At 48.7% G+C, this 23,192-nt stretch overlaps 1 protein-coding gene across 1 annotated transcript; it reads right to left on the bottom strand.

Moving 5' to 3' along the window:
• Positions 1-17,496: 17,496 nt before the first annotated feature.
• On the bottom strand, positions 17,497-19,673 carry LOC125552276. The gene has a single exon (XM_048715775.1). The coding sequence runs from the start codon at positions 19,624-19,626 to the stop codon at positions 17,665-17,667; it is 1,962 nt and encodes a 653-aa protein (XP_048571732.1). The 5' UTR covers positions 19,627-19,673; the 3' UTR covers positions 17,497-17,664.
• Positions 19,674-23,192: the final 3,519 nt, after the last annotated feature.

The following is a 23,192-nucleotide window of genomic DNA, read 5'->3' as shown; positions in this document are numbered from 1 at the left end:
TAGCCCCCAAGCGCCAAGTGCATAACTTGTTATATGGTTGGTGCTTCACTTCTTGCACTGGTTGCTGAATCATATAATTGTCTGTATGCAGGCTGAGCTAAAGACAAAAGAGACCCAAATCGCCGATCTCCAAGAAAATCTGAAGTCCCAACAGACTGAAACCTCAAAAGCAAAAGAGGAGTTGACCAGCGCCTTAAGCGTCATGGAACAGCTTAAGAAGGATTTCAAGAAGGAGTGGGCGGATTGGACTACTGAAAAATCCGCTTTAACCAAACGAACAGAAGACGCCGAGGCTGCACTAAAACCGGTGGTGGATGAACTGACCAGCATAAAGCGGCACGTGCATGCCATGACCGCTGCTATCTTTGGTAAGCCGATTTGATTTCTGAATTGATTCTGCCATCTTACAGAGTTGCCGGTTTGTTAACCCTTTGTGATATTTCAGGGACACGCATTGGTCATTTGGGATCAGATGTACGGAAGAAATTGAAAGCCGCCTATACGTTGATCGAACAACCGTACACTGGTGCACAGCGGATCATCTGTACTGCATCCCACAACAAACTGGCGCCCACTTTGATTCAGGACACTCTGACGAAACTGTCGGTGCTTCCTGCCCGGGTTGAAGAGCTGAAGAAATTTGCTGCTCGAACCGGTGCGATCAATGCCTTAATCCGGGCAAAAGCTTGGGTGCCGGATTTTGATCCTATTGAAACGGCTCAGGGCTATCCCAGCTTGAAGGAAGACGGGTCAGAGTTTAGTGAAGCGGATCTGCGAGCAATAAACCGGGAGGTGCGTCCGCTAGCTTGTCAATTGGCTGAAGAAGCAGACTTGTCTCATTATTAAGCTCAATATGACAATCAAAACAAGCGAGTAGCTGCACCAATTCATGAAGCGGAAAATCTTATCCCTCCAATTCGTAAGCATACTTACGCTCCCGATATTGAACCGTCGTTGCTGATCCATGATGAAGCTGTCTTTCAAGTATTAATGGGAATCGACTGGACTACTGTTGATTTCCAGCCGTTGGGTAGAGAAACTGAAGTTGAAGCGGAGCGGGGTGACCCACAACCATCAGGCCAGGCTGGTGACCAAGCTTGAACCGGCAGCCGGTTTAAACTGCTTCTCCTTTGAAAAAAAATGATCTTGTTTTGGCCACCGTGTTGCCTTGTAATAGGCTAGCTGATACTCTTGATCTTAATATGCCTTCGTGCATAACCACTGCAACTTGTGCTTTCTTTGGGTGATGAACTTTCCAAAGTATTTTCTGCAACATAAAAATCTTAAAGTGCCACCGCGGTTATACCGTCAGGCGGAGTATGATGTCTGCATATATAAAATCAAAATATCTGAAATTTAAGCATATGATCAAATCTTTGAGATACATAATACCTGCCATCGTTGGGCATGAAGTTGGATTAGCCAATCTTGAAGCAGGGGTTTCATAAACCCACACTGTTGGAGGAGATAGCAGCTCCTGTATATATATAATGCCGGTTTACCATGTAAACCGTGCCGGGTTATAAAACACCGTGTTACTCCGTAATATGATGTTAACAAAAAAATCAAACCGGACAAATAGTCTCCGGATTAAAAATGGACCGTGTTCCGTCAATTGACAGTATGAACCGGTTTAAAATTTTGTTGGTTTAAAAACGCAACAAAAAATAAAGAAATATCTATCAAAGAAAATTGTGAAGCAAAGGCAATGATAAAACCGTTTGCAAAAAGAGGCTTATTTGAGCTGATCAGATGGCGTTACCATGGTCGGACACGACCAAGCTCCCGATAGGTGTAGCTATGGTTCGAGTCAGCCAGGTCCCCAAATGAAACCGTGGCATTTATGCCGATCAAGAGGCGTGGCAATGGTTCGGGTTCGACCAAGCCCCCAAGTGATTCTGTGGCCTTAGGCCGATCAAGAGGCGTGACTGGTTCAGACGTGACCAAGTCCCCAAGTGATCTGGTGGCTTTCGCCTATCAAGAGGTGTTGCATTGGTTCAGACACGACCAAGCCCCCAAGTGATATAACATGATGCTTTGAAAAGCTAACTCAAGGGGTAAACCGGAGGCCGCTTTAGAACAACTCCATGTAACCACACATGATGTAAAAGAACTGATACCCCGCTTTAGCTGAGGTTCCGGTTTATTATATTTAATCATAATATATACATCATCGTAGTATGTACATAAGTAGAGCCAATGGCTCAGGTATAGTAAGGCCGAAGATGAGCTATGTTCCACGGCCTGTTGGTCTCCTCCTCTGATGTACGTGAATCTTTATGCTCTCGAATATCGATCAGATAGTATGACCCGTTGTGCAGATTCTTGCTGACCACGAAAGGCCCCTCCCAAGGTGGGGATAGCTTATGCATATCAGTGTGATCTTGGATGAGCCAAAGCACCAAATCTCCTTCCTGAAAGGTTCTGGTTCTGACTCAGCAACTGTGATAACGATGAAGATCCTGTTGGTAAATCGCCGAGCAGGCGGCTGCTATGTCACGTTCTTCATCCAACAGGTCCAAAGTGTCTTGCCGTGCTGTCTCATTGTCCACTTCAACATAAGCCGCCACACGAGGTGAGTCATGACGGATATCACTGGGGAGAACCGCCTCCGCTCCGTAAACCATGAAGAACGGTGTGTATCCTGTTGATCTGTTGGGTGTAGTATTGATGCTCCATAACACAGATGGTAACTCTTCTACCCAACAACCCGGTGTTCTCTGCAAAGGAACCATAAGCCGAAGCTTGATGCCTTTCAAGATCTCTTGATTAGCCCTTTCTGCTTGACCATTGGACTGTGGGTGTGCCACTGATGAAACGTCAAGCCGGATGTGCTCCCGTTCGCAGGACTCCTTCATGGCACCCTTGGACAAATTGGTACCATTATCTGTGATGATACTGTGTGGAAAGCCAAATCGGAAAATCACTTTTTTGATAAACTGAACCGCCGTGGCCGCATCACACTTGCTAACAGGTTCTGCCTCCACCCACTTTGTAAACTTGTCAACCGCCACCAGGAGGTGGGTCTTCTTATCTTTGGACCTTTTGAAAGGCCCAACCATATCCAGCCCCCAAGTCACAAACGGCCAAGTAATTGGAATCATTCTCAATTCTTGAGCCGGCACATGAGCACGTCTTGAAAACTTTTTGGCAACCGTCACATCGTCTGACCAGATCCTCCGCATCAGCATGAACAGTTAACCAATAGAAGCCATGGCGAAACGCTTTAGCTACCAAAGATTTTGAACCGGCGTGGTGACCACAATCTCATTCGTGGATCTCACGCAAAATTTCACAGCCTTCTTCAGGAGACACACAGCGTTGAAACGCCCCTGATACACTGCAATGATGCAACTCACCATTGACAATAGTCATGGACTTGGACCGCCGGATTATCTGTCGGGCCAGAATCTCGTCCTCTGGTAACTCGCCCCGGTTCATGTACGCCAGGTAAGGAAGCGTCCAATCCGGAATGACATGAAGAGCTGCCACCAATTGAGCCTCCGGATCAGGAATAGCCAAATCCGCTTCACCAGGGAGCTTGACCGACGGGTTGTGCAGTACATCCGGAAAAACATTGGGCGGGACTGGTTTGCGCTGAGAGCCCAGCCGGCTTAAAGCGTCCGCCGCTTCATTCTTCCGTCGGTCCACGTGGTCCACCTGATAGCCTTTAAAGTGACCTGCAACAATATCCACCTCATGACGATATGCTGCCATGAGTGGGTCCTTGGAGTCCCAAGTGCCAGATACTTGTTGAGCCACGAGGTCCGAGTCACCGAAGCACTTAACTCGACTTAGGTTCATCTCCTTAGCCATCCGGAGACCATGGAGCAAGGCTTCATACTCAGCTGCATTGTTAGTACAAGGGAACATTAAGCGGAGAATGTAACAAAACTTATCACCTCGTGGGGAAGTTAATATGACTCCAGCCCCCGAGCCTTCCAATTGTCTGGATCCGTCAAAATGGATGGTCCAATATGTGTGATCCGGCTTTTCTTCAGGTGCTTGCATTTCCGTCCAATCATTGATGAAATCAACAAGTGCTTGAGACTTAACCGCCGTCCGAGGCACATACTTCAATCCGTGCGGCCCAAGCTCTATAGCCCACTTGGCAATCCGGCCAGTCGCTTCCCGGTTCTGGATGATAGCCCCCAAAGGAGCAGAACTAACCACCGTAATTGGGTGCCCTTGGAAGTATTGCTTAAGCTTCCGGCTTGCCATAAAAACTCCGTACACCAACTTCTGCCAATGCGGATACCTTTGCTTGGACTCAATGAGTACCTCGCTGATATAATAGACCGGGTGTTGAACCGGATGCTCCTTACCTGCCTCCTTTCGCTCCACCATAATAGCCACGCTGACCGCACGAGCATTAGCAGCAACATATAGCAGTAATGGCTCCTTGTCAATGGGAGCGGCGAGCACACGCGGATTGGCCAATTGCCGCTTTAAGTCCTCAAATGCTTCATCAGCAGCGGAACTCTAGACGAACTGATCCATCTTCTTCAACATCTGATACAAAGGGATTGCCTTCTCACCAAGGCGGCTGATAAACCGGCTTAATGCGACAATCCGGCCTGCCAGGCGTTAAACATCATTGATACACTTCGGTTTAGCCAGGGAGGTGATGGCTGTGATCTTCTCCGGATTAGCCTCAATTCCCCTGTTGGACACCAGAAAACCCAATAACGTGCCCGCCGGTACACCAAAGACACACTTGTCCAGATTAAGCATCATCTTGTACGTCCTCAGGTTATCAAAGGTTTCCTTCAAATCGTCAACCAGAGTCTCCTTCTCCCTGGACTTAACCACGATATCATCCACGTAAGCATATACATTACGGCCAATCTGCTTGTGAAGACAATTTTGTACACACCGTTGATAAGTTGCCTGGGCACTCTTGAGCCCAGAGGGCATAGACACATAGCAGAAGGCTCCAAAGGGAGTTATGAATGCCGTCTTCTCCTGGTCCTTAACTGCCATTTTGATCTGATGATAGCCAGAATATGCATCCAAAAAACTTAAACACTCACAACCCGTTGTAGTATCAATAATTTGATCAATACGGGGGAGGGCAAAAGGATCTGCTGGACAAGCCTTATTAAGATCTGTGTAATCCACACACATGCGCCAGGTGCCGTTTTTCTTAAGGACTAGCACCGGATTGGCAAGCCACTCAGGGTGAAAAACTTCAACAACAAAACCATCTGCTAAGAGCCTGGCTACCTCTTCTCCAATCGCCTTGCGTCTTTCTTCGTTAAACCGGCGGAGGAACTGTTTCACCGGTTTGTATTTAGGATCCACATTAAGGGTGTGCTCAGCGAGTTGCCTCGGTACACCTGGCATGTCAGAGGGCTTCCATGCAAAAATGTCCCGATTCTCACGGATGAACTCGATGAGCGCGCTTTCCTATTTCGGATCCAAGTTGGCACTGATGCTGAACTGCTTGGACGAATCGCCAGGCACGAAGTCAACAAGCTTAGTTTCTGCTGCCGATTTGAACTTCAGGGTCGGATCATGCTCCGTAGTTGGCTTCTTTAATGGAGTCATGTCCGTCGGATCAACATTGTCCTTATAATACTTCAGCTCCTCGGTGGCACAAACCGACTCTGCGTAGGACGCATCTCCTTCCTCGCACTCCAAAGCGATTTTACGGCTTCCGTGAACCATTATTGTCCCCTTGTGACCCGGCATCTTGAGCTGCAAATACACATAACATGGCCGTGCCATAAACTTGGCGTAGGCCGGTCGCCCAAACAGGGCGTGATATGGACTTTGGATTTTCACCACTTCAAACGTCAATGTCTCCGACCTGGAATCATGATCATCTCCAAAGGCCACTTCCAGAGATATCTTACAAAACATGATATGCTGACTTGCCAGGTACCACACCGTGGAACACCGTATTAGATGGTTTGAGATTTTTATCTATTAGTCCCATACCACGGAAGGTCTCATAGTACAAGATATTAATGCTGCTCCCTCCATCCATGAGCACCTTGGTGAACTTGTAACCTCCCACCTGAGGCGCCACCACCAGAGCCAACTGACCCGGATTATCAACCTGGGGAGGGTGATCCTCTCTACTCCATATGATTGGCTGTTCAGACCAGCATAGATAACGGGGCACGGCCGGTTCAACAGAGTTGACTGCCCGCCTCTGAACCTTCCGGTCTCGCTTGTCCAAGCTAATGGTGAAGACATGGTACTGCCCACTATTCAACTGCTTCGGGTTGCTCTGGTAACCTGACTGTTGCTGTTGTTGGTTGTAACCACCCTGGTTATTCTGATTATTTTGATTATTATGTCCGCCCGGATTACCATTAAATCCTGAACCGGAATTCCTCCACCGTAACCCGGCCCGGATCCTGAGCCACCGCCGGAGCCGTGATCATACCGGAAAGCATTAGAATTCTTGAACTCCTGCATAATGAAGCAATCCTTCCAAAGGTGGTTTGCGGGCACCTCCTTCGTTCCATGTCTTGGACAGGGCTGGCTCAGTAGATAATTTAGGTGGTCCGGGTTAGGGTTGGGTACTCCATTGCGATTTGGCGGTTTACCCCTGCGTCGCTGGCCCTGTTGGAAATATGCCCTAGAGGCAATAATAAAAGGATTGTTATTATATTTCCTTTTTCATGATAATTGTCTTTTATTCATGCTATAATTGTGTTATCCGGAAATCGTAATACATGTGTGAATAATAGACACCAACATGTCCCTAGTAAGCCTCTAGTTGACTAGCTCGTTGATCAACAGATAGTCATGGTTTCCTGACTATGGACATTGGATGTCATTGATAACGAGATCACATCATTAGGAGAATGATGTGATGGACAAGACCCAATCCTAAACATAGCACAAGATCGTATAGTTCGTTTGCTAGAGTTTTCCAATGTCAAGTATCCCTTCCTTAGACCATGAGATCGTGTAACTCCCGGATACCGTAGGAGTGCTTTGGGTATACCAAACGTCACAACGTAACTGGGTTACTATAAAGGTATACTACGGGTATCTCCGAAAGTGTCTGTTAGGTTGACATGGATCAAGACTGGGATTTGTCACTCCGTATGACGGAGAGGTATCACTGGGCCCACTCGGTAATGCATCATCATAATGAGCTCAAAGTGACCAAGTGTCTGGTCACGGGATCATGCATTACGGTATGAGTAAAGTGACTTGCCGGTAACGAGATTGAATGAGGTATTGGGATACCGACGATCGAATCTCGGGCAGGTAACATACCGATTCACGAAGGGAATTGTATACGGGGTTGCTTGAATCCTCGACATCGTGGTTCATCCGATGAGATCATCGAGGAGCATGTGGGAGCCAACATGGGTATCCAGATCTCGCTGTTGGTTATTGACCGGAGAGCGATCTCGGTCATGTCTACATGTCTCCCGAACCCGTAGGGTCTACACACTTAAGGTTCGGTGACGCTAGGGTTGTAGGGATATGTATATGCAGTAAACCGAATGTTTTTCGGAGTCCCGGATGAGATCCCGGACGTCACGAGGAGTTCCGGAATGGTCCGGAGGTAAAGAATTATATATAGGAAGTGCTATTTCGGGCATCGGGACAAGTTTCGAGGTCACCGGTATTGTACCGGGACCACCGGAAGGGTTCCGGGGGTCCACCGGGTGGGGCCACCTGCCCCGGGGGGCTACATGGACTGTAGGGGGTGCGCCTTGGCCTACATGGGCCAAGGGCACCAGCCCCAAGAGGCCCATGTGCCTAGGGTTCAAGAAGGGAAGAGTCCCAAAGGGGGAAGGCACCTCCTAGGTGCCTTGGGGAGGAGGGATTCCTCCCTTGGCCGCCGCCCCCCTAGGAGATTGGATCTCCTAGGGCCGGCGCCCCCCCTAGGCCCCCCTATATATAGTGGGGAGATGGAGGACTTCTTACCCCATGCCTTTGGTGCCTCCCTCTCCCTCTCCAACACACCCTCCTCCTCCATAGTGCTTGGCGAAGCCCTGCCGGAGTACTGCAGCTCCATCACCACCACGCCGTCGTGCTGCTGTTGGAGCCATCTTCCTCAACCTCTCCTTCCCCCTTGCTGGATTAAGAAGGAGGAGACGTTACGCTGACCGTACGTGTGTTGAGCGCGGAGGTGCCGTCCGTTCGGCGCTAGGATCTCCGGTGATTTGGATCACGTCGAGTACGCCTTCCTCATCCCCGTGCTTTGAACGCTTCCGCGCGTGATCTACAAAGGTATGTAGATGAAATCCAATCACTCGTTGCTAGATGAACTAATAGATGGATCTTGGTGAAACTGTAGGAATTTTTTTTGTTTTCTGCAACGTTCCCCTACAGGCCCTTGTCCTGCGCATTGGTGTTAGCCACAAAGTCCATGTTACCATCCGCTTTACGCTTGCCTCCACCACCATTGCCTGCCAAGTGATGCTGCTGACCTTTGGAATTGCTGTTCCTCTTTCCCTTCCCTGCCTTGTCATCATCAGAATCGGGATCCTTGGTACTATCAAGAATCAGCATACTTTATCAAAGCGGCCATGAGGGTCCCCATGTCAGTGCAATGGCGCTTCATCCGTCCCAACTTCAGCTTTAGGGGCCCAAACCGGCAGTTGCCTTCTAGGGTTAAGACAGTAGTGTCAGCGTTGATGCGGTCTGATGAATGCAACACTTGTGAGACCCGGCGCACCCAATGAGTCGTCGATTCTCCTTTCTCCTCGACACAGGCAGCTAAGTCCACTATCGACATAGGCTGCTTACATGTATCCTTGAAATTACTGATAAATCGGGCTCGTAATTGGGCCCATGAACTGATAGAGTTGGCCGGTAAGCTTTTTAACGAAGTGCGGGCCGTTCCTTCAAGCATCATGGTGAAGTACTTCGCATATGCCGCATCATCCACCTCAAGCATCTCCATGGCCATCTCATAGCTCTCCACCCATGTCTCTGGGGATTGATCCGCCGTGTAATTTGGTACCTTGCGCAGGCCTTTGAAATCCTTGGGCAGGCGCACATTGTGTAAAGCGGGGACAAGGCAAGGCACCCCCAAAGAACTAGAAGTAACACCGGGTTCGACCGAGATAGTTGGACGAACCGGCGTAAGCTGCCGAGTCTGATACTGTGCGGCTAACTCGGCCTCCCTGCGTGCTCGGGCCCGGTCCACCACCTCCTGAGCGTTATCAGCACCACCCGCCGGGTTGTTGTCGCGGGGTGCTCCACGTCGTTCATTGCTTGACACTGCCGGTTCATCCATACGCCTGCTATAGCTCCGCTTGGGCGAGGGGTCGAGTGGATCCGGTCGCGGCTGTATGAGTATGCTTCCTGTTGGTCCAAAGCTGTCCTAAGAAGCTCCTTGACCCGTCACGTCTCTATCGCCTGCGGTGAGCCGCCTTCGATTGGAATGGCCTCCAGCCGTGCAGCAGCGGCAACAAGATTGTCCATTGGGTTGGAGTAGTGACCCGGAGGTGTTGAAACAGCCTGAGGTATAACAGTGTTTTGACGAGGCAGATCCATCCGACGGGGCTGAACCGGCGCACCGGTCCCAGGAGCTTCCACCCGGTTCCCCTCCAGCGGATTACTGGTTCCTGCTCCTGGGGTGTTGAAAAGGTCTCTGGCCTCGAAAACCGAAGGCAAACGGGATCGGTGCTTCCTCCTCATGACTTCATGCGACGCGTTCTAGTCCAACATGAGCCTGTAGGCTTGTGCGTCTAAAGCGGCCCGCTCTGTGGTCATCCTGGCATTCTCAGCTGCCAGGTCCGCCTTGGCCTGGGTGATCTGTTACTTCACCTTCGCAATCTCCGCGTTGTGGACTTCCTGGTCGGCCGGATTAGCTTCTGCCATAAGCGCAGCTAATGCATCAAATAGATCTGATAGAACTTGAGCCGGCGGGCATGCAGAGCTTCCTGCCCCGGCAGCTGTCGCCGCTGCTGAACCGGAGGTTATTGGCGCAGCGGTCGAAGAATAAAGCGCTGCTTGTGTGCCGGCCATGAATATTCCAACTCGTTTGGGTAGATCAGAGGGGTCCGGAATACTGTCGCCATCGGAACAGCCCCCAATCCGGCCATCTTGTAGCTGATATAGAGATTCGGTTTCTTCGGTTGATGACTCGTCGCCGGAATAAACGTTGGTCTCGCCGCGAGATTCCGATCCATCCTCGTAACTTCCTCCATGGATGACTCCCACGAAGGCACGCTTCACGGCCGGTTTAACCCGGGCGGACCGCACACGCTGAGCCGTTTCGACGAGGTCGGTGCAGATGTCTGGCTCAGGGCCCGGTTCACCGATCTTGCCGATGAAAACGTGTATGCCACCAAAGGGGACCCGGTACCCGTACTCAACCGAGCCGTCCTCGGGGCCCCAGCCTGCATCATCGATGTAGAGCTTGCCGCGACGACTCTTAGTCATCCGGCCCACAGCGTAGCCCTCGAGTCCTTCAAAGCGGCCCTCCAAGAACTTGAAACCATCGTGCGATAGCCCCACGGTGGGCGCCAACTGTCGTGGTTTTGTCACGGCATATGTCCTAAAGAAAGGACTTAGTCGTGGAGCCATCGCGACGGGTAGCTTGAAGGGGTTAAAGCGGACACAGGGACGCAAGAGAGTTTATACTAGTTCGGCCCCTTCGATGAAGGTAAAAGCCCACGTCTAGTTGTGATGGGATTGATGGGGTTTCGATGACTAGGGAGAAAACAAGCTTCACCTATGTCTCGAGTTGTTGTCTGTCCTCCTTGAACCGCCGCCGGGTCGTCCCCTTATATACACGGGTGACGCCCGTCGGTTCACGGATTTCCAATACCGGCTCATAGATGTGTCCGGTTTGATCTCTACTTATTCCTAACTTACAATACAAGTTACATACCAACGCCGGTTTACGGCTACAGGCCTTGAATCAACTATGGGCCTTGAGCCCTCATCTGCCTTCTTAGGTTTCAACATAGTTAACTACTGAAGAAGTTAACCCGGCCCAGATAGGCCGGTTTACGCCCAGTAGTGATATCCTCAACAGGGTTGGACTAAAGTGGTTAGGATTTGGTCCGGCGAGAGGATGGAGATGAATATAAGTGGGATCTGGTGGGCCAGCATGGGCCGGGTCCGATGTGACGGGTGTGTCCGGGCGCCCTATATTCGCCCTGTATTTGACCGAATATGGGGGGTGCCGGTCTACTCGGGCGTTTGAGAACTGTTTGAAGGGCTCGTTTGGATCCAAAATTTATGACCAGGCTGCGGCCGGGCGGCCTGTCCGGACATTTGAGACGGGTTTGAGGGGTCTGGTTGTATGCAAGTTAGGCATGAATCACATGGCACGTGGCGCATCCAGGCGAGAGAGAACATTTTGTCGAACCGATTCTGATGCCGCCGGATGGATGGATTCGCATCGAATCCAGGCAGAAAAGCGCGGGAGCCAGCGGGGGCCGAGGAGTAGTGAAGTGAAAGACACGCGCAGGCCGGCCAACTCGATTCACGTTGATTCCGTCGGGTTAGTTGGGCCAACGCGATTCACGTCGATTCAGTGCGCCTGGGAATGTGTCTGCTCCAGCTCACGACGGATTCATCCTTTCATTCCTTCATTCCTTCATTCTGAACCAACTAGCCGCAAAAGTCCGCAGAATTTCTTCTATCTGGCCTGGGAGCATTAGCATTAGCATTGCATTGTGCACTTTATTCATCATTCGGCCAGCAACTAGGCTAATGATGCTGGCATGAGGTCAACTTTGTAAACCGTTTTAGCAAAGTGAGATCGGGTCGAATGGATCCCCAAGATCATGGGAAACGTGTAGTGCCTTTTCTTGCAAACTCGCATCATTTACGGTTTGATGCCCGCCGATTAGTTCCGCACTCCGGGCCCGCTGTCACTCGCGGTTGATACTCCACTTGCTGGACGCCGAATTGCGCATCATTTGATTGAACAGAGAGCGTAGGAAGTGCGCCATTTCACAGGAGGCAGACGCAACTCACGTACTGTAATCAGGAAAAGGAGAAGGAAGCATACAAACCGTTAGATATCGACTTGATTTCAGGGAGGCTAAATCAAGTGGTCATTTCACGGCACAGATGAAATGGTGCGGCATGCAAAAAGCACACCATGTAGACATGTAAATAATCGATGGAAGAAGCCCACATTCTTAGCCTGTTGTTGCATCATGCTGGTCCATCGGAGCAAGTTGCGGAGTGCACAATCGGAACACATTGAACTGACGGAAGACCCGAAACATAAACACAGGCAGGTGCAAAGACACTACATTACCTGGATCAACATCAACTAGCTAGGATGGACCACAGCCTCATCTGAATACTTGTATAGTACAGTAGTGCCTAGTCCTGGCCATGGGCAGCCCGGCCCGGTCGGCCTGACCCGCCCTTGTCCACGGGCCTAGGTTTTGAGCCTGATGACCAGGCCTGTCATTTTTGCTGTTTAAGGAAGAGGCCCGGCCCATGGCCCGACAGGCTTTTAGCATGATGGGCCGGGCTTAGGCCTGATTTTTAGGCCCGATAGCCGTGCCGGGCTCAGGCCTGGGTTTTTTGCACCGGGCTTTGTTGGCTCGGCCCGAGGGATGGCCACGTATATGTAGTGGTCTAGTAGAGATGAACCAATCGCCGTCGGCGGCGGTTCAATCGGCGCCACCGCAAAGAAAAATATCGACAGGACCACCACCGCAGTCAGTGGTTGTCGACTTGTCATGGCAGCCGTAGGTAGATGATGGACCTGAGCAGTAGATGGAGGTACCATGGGATGATGCGATCATGACACGGCGATGCATATATGAGGCTACGGATCGTTACATTCAATCGTCAATTCTTGATCTTGAGATCGTGTATGGTTACCTAGAGGTTGGAATGGAGACGCCGCTTGCATGGATACAGTTGGAGTCAGTCAACTGATACTCGAGGTGTGCGCACCTCTCCTGTCTTTTGGCAATAATTTTAGTCTTTTGAGAGTACGGTCAGTGCACATTGAAATTTAAGTTACGTTTCCAGCTTTCTTTCCATATAAAGAAGCCCTCTCAACAAACTTGCCTACCGTCAGAAAGCAAAACAAAAACTTGGCCTGTGCCTTGGATCATTTGTACTCCCTTCGTCCCAAAATAAGCATCTCAGTATAGAATACTGCTACTAGTACATGAATTTTGGGACGGAGGGAGTACAAGTTTAGACTTTCTAAGTTCATCAGCAACCTAGTATAGAATACTGCTACTAGTACACGAATTAAGACGTCTTGTGGGTTGATCTCTGAAGTTTTATTCGCTAATGCAAGATTCAAGTCACAAATTGAACAGTGCATAGGCAATGTGACGCAAAAAGGAACGATGACTACGCGCAAAGACAGGGCTACCTTCAACACCTGGAACAGCGCACAAGCATGGTAGCACCAAAGACCAAAACACAACGACGGCGCAGAGGGAGGAACACAATCACACAAAGCTAAGCAGAGAGATCTCAACGCCAACGTCGCTAAGCGAACACGATGAACCGAACTCGTCCGATGCTCGCTGCAAGAACCGCCGTGGGTACATCCGGGTATCGTCGGCGCATTCGTGCTCGCAAACCGTGTCGCACTGGTGCGGTGAACCGGCCGCGAAAGCAGCCACTGGAGCACCGGGTGAAGCGATCGAAGCCGACGGTCCCAGTGTTCTAGCTAGGGCCCCTGCAGGACTTCAGATGATGCCGTCAGGTCGTCCTTGTCACCGGCGGCGGCGGCAGCCCGCAGAGGCAATGCACATGGCCAGGAACGCGACGGCGGTGACCCTTGACGCGGATGTGCAGGTGACCATCCACCATGGTAGTCACTTGTCGTGCTCTTCCTGAGAAAGCTCTGGCTCTCGGCTTCACTCACCTCAACCGACTCTCACTGCAGAGCTACAACTGTCCAGGTTGGCTCGAGAGCGATATATACAGATAAACTGGGGCACACACCAGTCGAACTTTCAATTTCCCTGTGATGATCTGATCGCCGGAAATATCCTAGCGCACAGTTGTTGCCCTGGACGGATCAAGGCGCTGGTTGGACTGCTCGGCCTCAACTGTTAACATGGGACTACCCCAGGAGTACATGTGCATGCACCAACCATCTGTTCTATTCTGAAGGCTAAAAGCTGTTGAGTGGGTGGTTAAAATTCGCCCAGGCAGGTGGCGACTATGCACACTGACAACGGAGAAAGGAAGGGTCCATCGGGCCGGCGGCACAACCTCGTGGCGTCGGCGTCGACTGGTATGCAGATCACCTTGTGATTCCTGAGTACATGCCCCAATCAGCGGTTCTGAGAGCTACAGATTGCTGGATGAATGGGACACAATTGGTCCCAGTTAAATGAGCTACACCATCAGATAGGGCTACCAAGTGCCAAGTGCCAAGTGCCAACAAATGGTATGTCAAATCCTGAACCAAATGTGACTTTTTACCCGATGGACAGGCATCGAAGCATTCAAATCAGTGGCCAGTGCATTGCGGTGATCTAACGTCGCCCTCAGCCGATCAATGATGAACTTGAGAGGCAAAAGGAACAGCAGCCTGTCAGGTTACCGGCATCACTTTCAACTTTTGGAAGGCCCTTCCAGGAACAGCAGACGCTGCTCACAAGCAAGAACAAAGAGGAGAAGTGCAAAGACTAGGGCCTCCTTTGGTTCATAGGATAGGAAAATCGTAGGAAAAGAAAAGTCATAGGAAATGAGATGACATGTATCTCAAATCCTATGAGTAGGAATAGGAAAGGAAATGCCCTTTGATTCACATTATAGGATTTTTTTCATTGAGTCTAGGCTAATGTTTAATTTCCTATGAAATGTGGAGGATAAGAAGAATTCCTCCATACGAATAGCATTCCATTCCTACAAACCAAAGCGCTCTAAAGGAATTTTTCCTATAGAATTTTTATCCTATGAAATTCCTACAAGATTCCTCTAAGGCTCCGTTCGTTTCACATGAATTTTACAGGATTTTCACTGCCAAGAATTCCTACCGGATACTTCTCCTTTGAAGTGTTCGGATTGTAGGATGGCAGTACAGTATTCCAAAGGAAATGCTGGCTTCCTGTGCCCATTCCGGAGGAAAAGAAAAATCTACTCCAAGGTCATTTGTTGGCGGATGCCCGAGGCAAAACAGAGGTGCCCCAAATAAAATTTTCAATCGTATGTGAGAGAGATAGGTACCAGTTGTGCCCTGCTGCTGGTGTTTGGCTACAACTTGGTGGGGTCCCAAAATTAGCTTTTCCTTTGGATTTTATCACATGACCCGCGAACACCTCAGTTTTAGCTGATCCTCCATTTCATCAAGATCACAAAGGTTTCCAAGCTCCCTTCAACCCAATTCCTTCACAGGTTTATTTTCCTATATTTTCTATCCCTCCACTCAGAACAGGGCCTAAACCAAAGGAGGCCTAGATGTTCCAGATCCCATGTACAGATAAGGCATATCTCAATCAGTAGCATAATAACCTAACGAGTACTGTTTACCCTAATCAGTATCATAATAACAGACTAGACGTTTCATCCCTCAAGCTTAACAAAAAAATGAGGAACTAGTTGATCCTATAAGCAGCCCATTCCACAACGCGACCAAATGGATCAAATCAGGCTAACAATGCATGTCAGCAGTCTCATTGAACAAACACAAAATGGCATAAACTAACCTCCCTACAGCAAACACAACATGAGTTTTCAAAAAACATAACTTTGATAGGTCCACAACAAACTTGAATATTATCGATAACAGAGAAAAACAAAAGGATAACCTATTTAGTTAAATAAGTATGCAAAATATTAACTCCACTTAATTTTTTTGGCCAGGTTGTAAACAGTGATTCCTTAAGTGGTAACCAGTAAATGAAAATTGCCAAATTTCAGGTAGGATGACTTCACATTACTACAGAAATAATATCTCTAGAAGCCATGTTTCAGATATTGCCACTACTTATTACCTGGAATAAATTTCAGCAATGCATGAATCCGAGATGTAGGAAGGTTGCTCAATTTCTAGCATGGAACATATCACTTTGAAACAATCTTCAGATGTTCGTTCAGCATCAGTTACCTGGGAACAAAATGCCTTCCAATTCTACAAAAGAGAGTAATTCCAGGTCAATGTTCTTTCTATTCTATGTCAGAGTAATTCCCGTTATCCCATTGGATATGGCTACGTCGCTTGTACTAAGAGTCTAAGGTAACTTCAAATGTGACCTGTTTCTGACATTCATTTCATCCAACCTGCACACTTTTTCCTATATATAGAGTGCCACAAAATGGAGGACACAAAATAATATGAGTTCTTCTAACCTCAAGCTGACGGTGTGTCATCTGATGCCAATAAGCTTAAATAAGCAGAAAAGAGATAGGCGCATCTAAAAATTTGATAACAGACCTATATGTATGCTTATGTCACGAATAAATGGTCAGTTGAAAAATGCTACTGGTAAATCACCAGCAAAAAGCCAAAAACACACATGTGTAGCCAAGAAAATGATGGTGTTCAACTGATCCCAAAATCACAATCCAGCAAAGTAACAACATTCTCTTCATAATTTGTTGATCCCTACATTTATATGCTTCACTGCTTCAGCCATTTGAGAAACAGAAAACTAGTTCATTGGAGAGGATTGGGATGATATGCAGTAGTTATACTCGGGTACACCATTTGCATATGTACTATGGTTTCACATTCAAAAGAGTAAATGTATGCAGAGAATCTCCCCTGAATCATTTTATTGTAAAGCAATATATTGAATGTAAATCAAAAGTTTCCCTACAATTTCTAGCACTGTTAATCATTTTTCTGAGCATGAACAACGATTTTAGCTGCCCAGAATTATGACATCTAGCACTAATAATCATTTTCCTGAGCATGATCGAAGATTTTAGATGCCCATAATGTTCCAAGAATTTTGTGAATACTGTAGTAATATACTGGTAGCCAGACAGGCATTAAAACCCTTCCTGTCTTTACAATGTTTGAATAAGATACCGATTTTGTTTCTGCAAGCAATGATGCTTATGTAACCATAAGCTGAGGAATATCCCTTATCACAGTAAATACCAACCAGTCAACCATAGATCAACGCACAAGGAAGCAACATCCATCTCACACATAAAAGCTGAGGTTACGATAAATTAAACCACACAAGAGGAACTCTGGAATTTTCAGTATACGTATCTTACATAATGCATAAGCAACAGCATATCATATCATATCAGGTTCAGTTTCTTTAGCTATTGCATTAACGATAGGCAATATTGCAAGCAAGGCAAAAATGAACGACTAAGTATAGTAGGATCACTGTAGTTGAAGTTATCAATTAAATATTAATACACTGGATGCAACTAAGAAGCAACAATGAGAATGATGCAACTTGCATAGTAATAACACAGATTGTCGTGCTACTGATGTAGTGCGCCAAATTCCACACATGCGCATGCACAAAAAACATAGATTAAGTTAATGCTCGAAAGTACAATAATAAGATAGTAAAATACTATGATTAAAAACTTTGAACAGAAACAATGTTCAACTGTCTTGGAAGAAGACAGTAATCAACAGCGGCACTATAGACAAGTTAAGAAGGTTGAATTGATTAATCAGCCTGTATATATCAGGGAAGATAGGTTACTTTGAAGCTCCACCTACAAACACTACATTAAATTGGTGCAAGCTTATGACATTCTAGCATACAGAATTTACAAGACCTTCCTGGAATCAGGGGTGAATCACAAATCTCACACAAGTCCATGTCTAAAACTGACATCTCCTGCATCGCCACTGGAATCTAAACCTACAGGTGAATCATACCACTTGGGCCCAGAGTAGAATCCGTCTATTTGTATGCCTAACAAACTTGAGTCAGTTACCATGGTGTCATCATGCATCAATGGCTTAATAATCTTGGAATCCTCGCCACCATCTTCATCCCCACAGTTAAGTATACTCTTTTCATCAAAGTCACCAACATTCTCCTTCAGCATCCACTTATCACACTTTGGGCTATCACCCATTAGCATCTTCCTGTCCTCGCACTCTGCTGCCATTCTATCCCATGAGACGATGGGCCCAAGGCTCGAACCAAAATCAGTATCATCGTCATCAAGCATGTCATCCTCCTTGCAGAATGCACCATCGTGATGATCTAAGTGGTGCGACACATCACCAGTCGCCCATCCCCCGACCTCATTGCCCATCATCAATGTCTCCTCTGGCTGGTAAGTGTTGCCATCCAAATTAAACTTCCTAATCCTGTGCAACACCTCAGATAGCTCATTGGAAAGAGAACCCAATAGCTCTGGGTGCATCTTAGCCACCTTCCCTTCTAGGGAGACCACCTCTGCTCTGAGCTCCCGGACTTGCTGCAAGACTGCCTGATGCGAGTCATCAATGTCAACATCTACATCCCCCTTAATCGAAAAGCTAGGCTCACCTTCCTCATTGACATCATATATGTCTGGATCAAACTCAAATGTCCCCTGATGCCCAACTAACCTGTGAACAATCCGAGCACTGCCATCAAGTGGCCCGGGCTCATGCCCTGAGTGCACGGCGTAAAGCTTGAACACTGCAGTGCCCTCTTCTTGATATACAAAACTCTTGTCTTTCTCATTATAATTGGCTATGGGCACAATAGCCCTGATACGGAACCCACAGCCACACCTCTTGGATTGGTATGGCTCCCGCTTCAGCCCCCGTGGCTTCTTCGCCTCAGAGGCGCTGGCTGAAGAGGACACAGTATTCCCACTACTTGAAGTTGGCACTCCAGCACGATGGCATGCATAATCCTTCACCTCGGCCATGAATGGCTTATACCTTATATACTTCTGCCTAATACAGAGGACCACCTTGTGCTTGGCAGCCAGCTGCTGTAGCCGGCGTGGCACGTCTCGTGCCGGCACATCCAGCGTCTCCGTATATTCAAACCTGCGGCGCCGCTTACCACGTCCTGGCGATGAGATGGCAGAATCAGGCTGTCCAGCAGGTGCAGCCTTACAAACAGGGCACGCAGCAACACATACCCTGACAAATGATTCGGGAATACCATAGAATTTGGCTCCCACAGTCCAGGCCTGCCGGATACGCTCGACGGTGTCCTTGAGGCCGAGGTGGCGGAGCAGGTCCGGGTCCGCGTGCGCCTCCGAGACTATGTCCAGCCACTGGCCGACATGGGAGACGCGCTGCGCGGGGTTGGACTTGAAGTGGAGGTGGCGGCCGTCGGCCGAGGCGGCGAGCTTGTCCTGGATGCGCTTCCACGCGGTGAGGTAGGCGGTGTCCTCGTTGCGGTCCTTCCAGACCGCCCGCCAGGAGGCGAGCACGGAGGGGGAGGTGGCGGCGCGGACCTCCTCGGCGACGGCGGGGCGGCCGGCGAGGATGCAGCGCAGCATGAGCGCGTGCGAGGCGGCGGTGAAGGTGTAGAACTGCGAGGAGATGTGCGGCGTCGGGTCGACGGGCGGCAGCGCGGGCGAGGCGGCGGCGGGGCCCCCCGGGCTAGGGTTCGGGCCGCCGGGGATTTGGATCAGCGCCTCGTCGTCGGCGTCGACGTGGAGGAGGTAGCTGCAGGGGCTGGGGCTCGGGGAGCCGGGGTCCGGGTCCGGCGGGTGGTGGGATTTGAGGTAGGAGGAGGAGGAGGAGGAGGAGGGGAGGAGGGGATTCATTGGGGCGACGGTGGGGGAAGGCGACGAGGAGGTCTTCGGCATATCCGCGGATTTTTTTTTATTTTCTGGGGGAATTCGCTTTCCTCTTCCTTCCGGTTTCACTGCGCCTGCTGTTCGTTATATATATATCTGCCTCTAGTCTCCGGTTGTTATGATGTATCGGCTGCGCGTCGCTCGGGGCTGTTCGAGCTTGTGCCACCGCAGCTGGGCCCAGTCGTGGGACGCGTGAACTGAGCCTCTTTGTCAGTGGCTCTGGTGGGTTTGTTTGAGTTACTTTTTCTTGGCACTGCCTCTGCTCGGCTGTTCGGAGAGGGACGACTCGTCTAACGATACCATGGGAACACTGCAGGCGGGCCATACCTCTGCGTCTCTCTACTCTCGCTAGTGGTCTACCGGTATGGAAGCCTACCTGATGGGGCCGGTAGTTCGCTGGATTTTGGATTTTGTACGGTCTCTGGTCGCTGGGTCCCATCTCATAACCCATGTGCCAGTCTCTAAGGCCCTAGCCCAAAACCGGTGACGAATCCACTTTTGGCATAGATGCCCCGTTGCCGAGGCGGTGCCACAACAAAATTTCAGTGCATCAAAACACCTACTTGCTCCGATGCCAAATTCACCTATAATATAATAAGCAATAAACAAGAAATCCATTTCACGACCCATCTCTCTTAGTTGTCACGCGAAGCAATAGCCATGAATTGTACCTCCGCTTCAGTCCATCGTCTCTGGTGAGCTCTTTGCCGCCTGTCGTTGCCGCTGGACTTTGCACGACACCGGTGTGTGGCCCGCCGGTCTCCTATGCTCTACAGCCTTCCGCTTCGCTTGGCCCTGCCTTCGGTCGTGAGATCGGCCCGCGACCTCTGTCCTCAGAGGTGAGCTAGACCCGCCTATGCCCACGTCTGCAGCCCGACACCGGCAACCTCCATTGCGAGGTCGACCCGCTCACCCTCCGCCCGGTGATGGCCCGCCTGATTCCTCCGCCCCAGAACCTCCATCTGACATGGATTTGATGGGCGGATGTTGAATCAGGAAGAGGATGCGAGGAAGGAGATGGAGACGCTGGTAGGGCCTTTTTAATGAGGGAGAGGAAGACTCTGGTAGTTGGGATGATTGGTTTGTTTATGCACGTGGGCCTGTGTGCATAGCGATGCCCAAAGTTTTTCGTCTGGCATCGACGCGTAGGTGGCATACTTTTCAGTAATATGACACCGAATACATAGTGAACAGCCTAAGTGTAGAAATGAGTGTTACACGTAGAGTCCTATTTGAGAATTTATAATCCTTGTGCTAAAAAATAAATTTGTCCAATACCCTTAAGAATTTAACTTTCGATTCCAAAAATAAGGCTCCCTTAAAAGAAATCAAGAACTAGAAATTATCATCTTTAACGGCCAAAAGAACAAAACATTAAAAAATAATTTACCCGTCACCTTCACATGAGTAGTTTAATCACATATTTGCATTTTTTTTACTATTATACGCTCTCGCGGCTATGTAAAATTGGAATTTTCTCAACATTGGAAAATCCAGACTTTCAAAACTATTTCTTTAGATTGGACACTTGAATTGTTAAAAAAAGTTACTTTCATAATGCGAGATTGTATAAAGATGCGACAATACAATTTAATTGTCAAAAATGCCTTAGCAACCCCATGGCACTTGTGAATTTTACCCATATCTCCATATGGAGTGTCTTGTCAAAAGATTCCATTAACCACTTGGCAAAACTTGTTTCCTAAATTTTCGTTCGCCTATATTTATTAATTTACTATATGATGCCAAGAAACATGAAATGTGTTTTAATTTGTTCCTTAATCACTATAGTGTTAGTTTCGACAAATTACAACAAGAATAGTCCAGTGGCGATCGCCTACATATCTACCACATGCACTATCGTTGTCCCTCTCACTATTATCAACCATCTCCTCCACATGCCCTTTTCCTTCCCACAAAATCCTAGACTCTTAAAGCAAGTCCAACCATAGTCCCAGATTCTTCCACCCCACAAACTCCTTTTTCGGAACCTTCCTAATATGAGGGACCCATATTTTGCTTGGTACTCTAACCATAGCCCCCACACTCCCCCCTCTCTCTCTCCCCACACTCCTCTCTCTCTCTCTCTCTCTCTCTCTCTCTCTCTCTCTCTGAAAATAGGAAAAAAGAAGGCATCTCTCGACGAGCTCCATGTGTCGGTGCTAAAACTGACGGATCTCGGGTTGGGGGTCCCGAGCTGGTGATCTTGGCACGATGATAACATGAAGTAAGGAGACACGATCTTTACCTAGGTTTAGGCCCTCTCGAAGAGGTAAAACCATATGCCTGGCTCTTGATATATTAATTACGGATGGGGTACATAGTACATGATGATCTACCTCGAGATCGTATGTGTGAGCTCTAACCTCTAAAAACCTTGCCTCTACGGACTAAACCCCTTGGCTTATATAGGCACCGGGTGTCGGTTCTAAACCCGGTATATCTCGTAGTAAGGGTCCTAAGCTAGACGTCTTGGAGCAACGGTAACATGAACACAAGATTTTACCCAGTTTCGGGCTCTCTCGAAGAGATAATACCCTACGTCATGCTTTTCATTGTATTCGTATGGGGGTGTAGTACATAGTACATGTATCTACTACGAGATTGTTCTAATGAATATCAGATCGTCTATTGACTAGACTGGCCTCGACTTATATAACACACCGGAGGCCTAGGGTTTAGACGAGTCCTCGTCTTGTGCACCAAGTCTTCCAGAGTTTTCCTTATATGCGTCATGGGCTGCCCGAAGTGGCCCATGAGTGTTGTCGGTGTCAAAACCGGTGAATCTCGGGTAGGGGGTCCCGAACTGTGCGTCTAGGATCGATGGTAACAGGAGACAGGGGACACGATGTTTATCTAGGTTAGGGCCCTCTCTATGGAGGTAATACCCTACGTCCTGCTTGATTGATCTTGATGAATATGAGTGTTACAAGAGTTGACCTACCGCGAGATCGTAATGGATAAACCCTAGAAGCCTAGCATGTATGACTATGGTAATGAATATATCCTTTCCGGACTAACCCCTCCGGTTTATATAGACACCGGGGGGATCTAGGGTTTACATAGAGTCGGTTACATAAGAAGGAATCTTCATAGTCGGTCACCAAGCTTGCCTTCCATGCCAAGGAGAGTCCAATCCGGACACAGGTACAGTCTTGAGCCTTCATGTCTTCACAGCCCGTTAGTCCGGCCCACGGATAACAGGCCGGACGCCCGAGGACCCCTTAGTCCAGGACTCCCTCAATTGTACCGCCATGTGAGTCCTCAGCTCAACCCACCTGGTCGGGAGACGATGTGGTGAGTACGCCCTAGTCCAGGACATCGTCAGTAACCCCATGAATCGGTCTTCAAGTTGGGGACGCTCCTCGATTCTTCCGAACTGTTCTTTGTCTTTGGTCGTTGGTCTTCAAAACTGGTTCAACAAATATTCTCATCTCTGATCTCGAGGATCGCTAACATGTATTGATAACCCACAAGTATAGGGGATCGCAACAGTTTTTGAGGGTAGAGTATTCAACCCAAATTTATAAATTCTACACAAGGGGAGCCAAATAATATTTGTAAGTATTAGTAGT

The sequence above is a fragment of the Triticum urartu genome, chromosome 4 (assembly GCF_003073215.2).
Source record: "Triticum urartu cultivar G1812 chromosome 4, Tu2.1, whole genome shotgun sequence".
Classification (NCBI taxonomy): domain Eukaryota; kingdom Viridiplantae; phylum Streptophyta; class Magnoliopsida; order Poales; family Poaceae; genus Triticum; species Triticum urartu.
The sequence above is the reverse complement of the archived record's forward strand: the minus strand, read 5'-3'. Positions and strand labels throughout refer to the sequence as shown.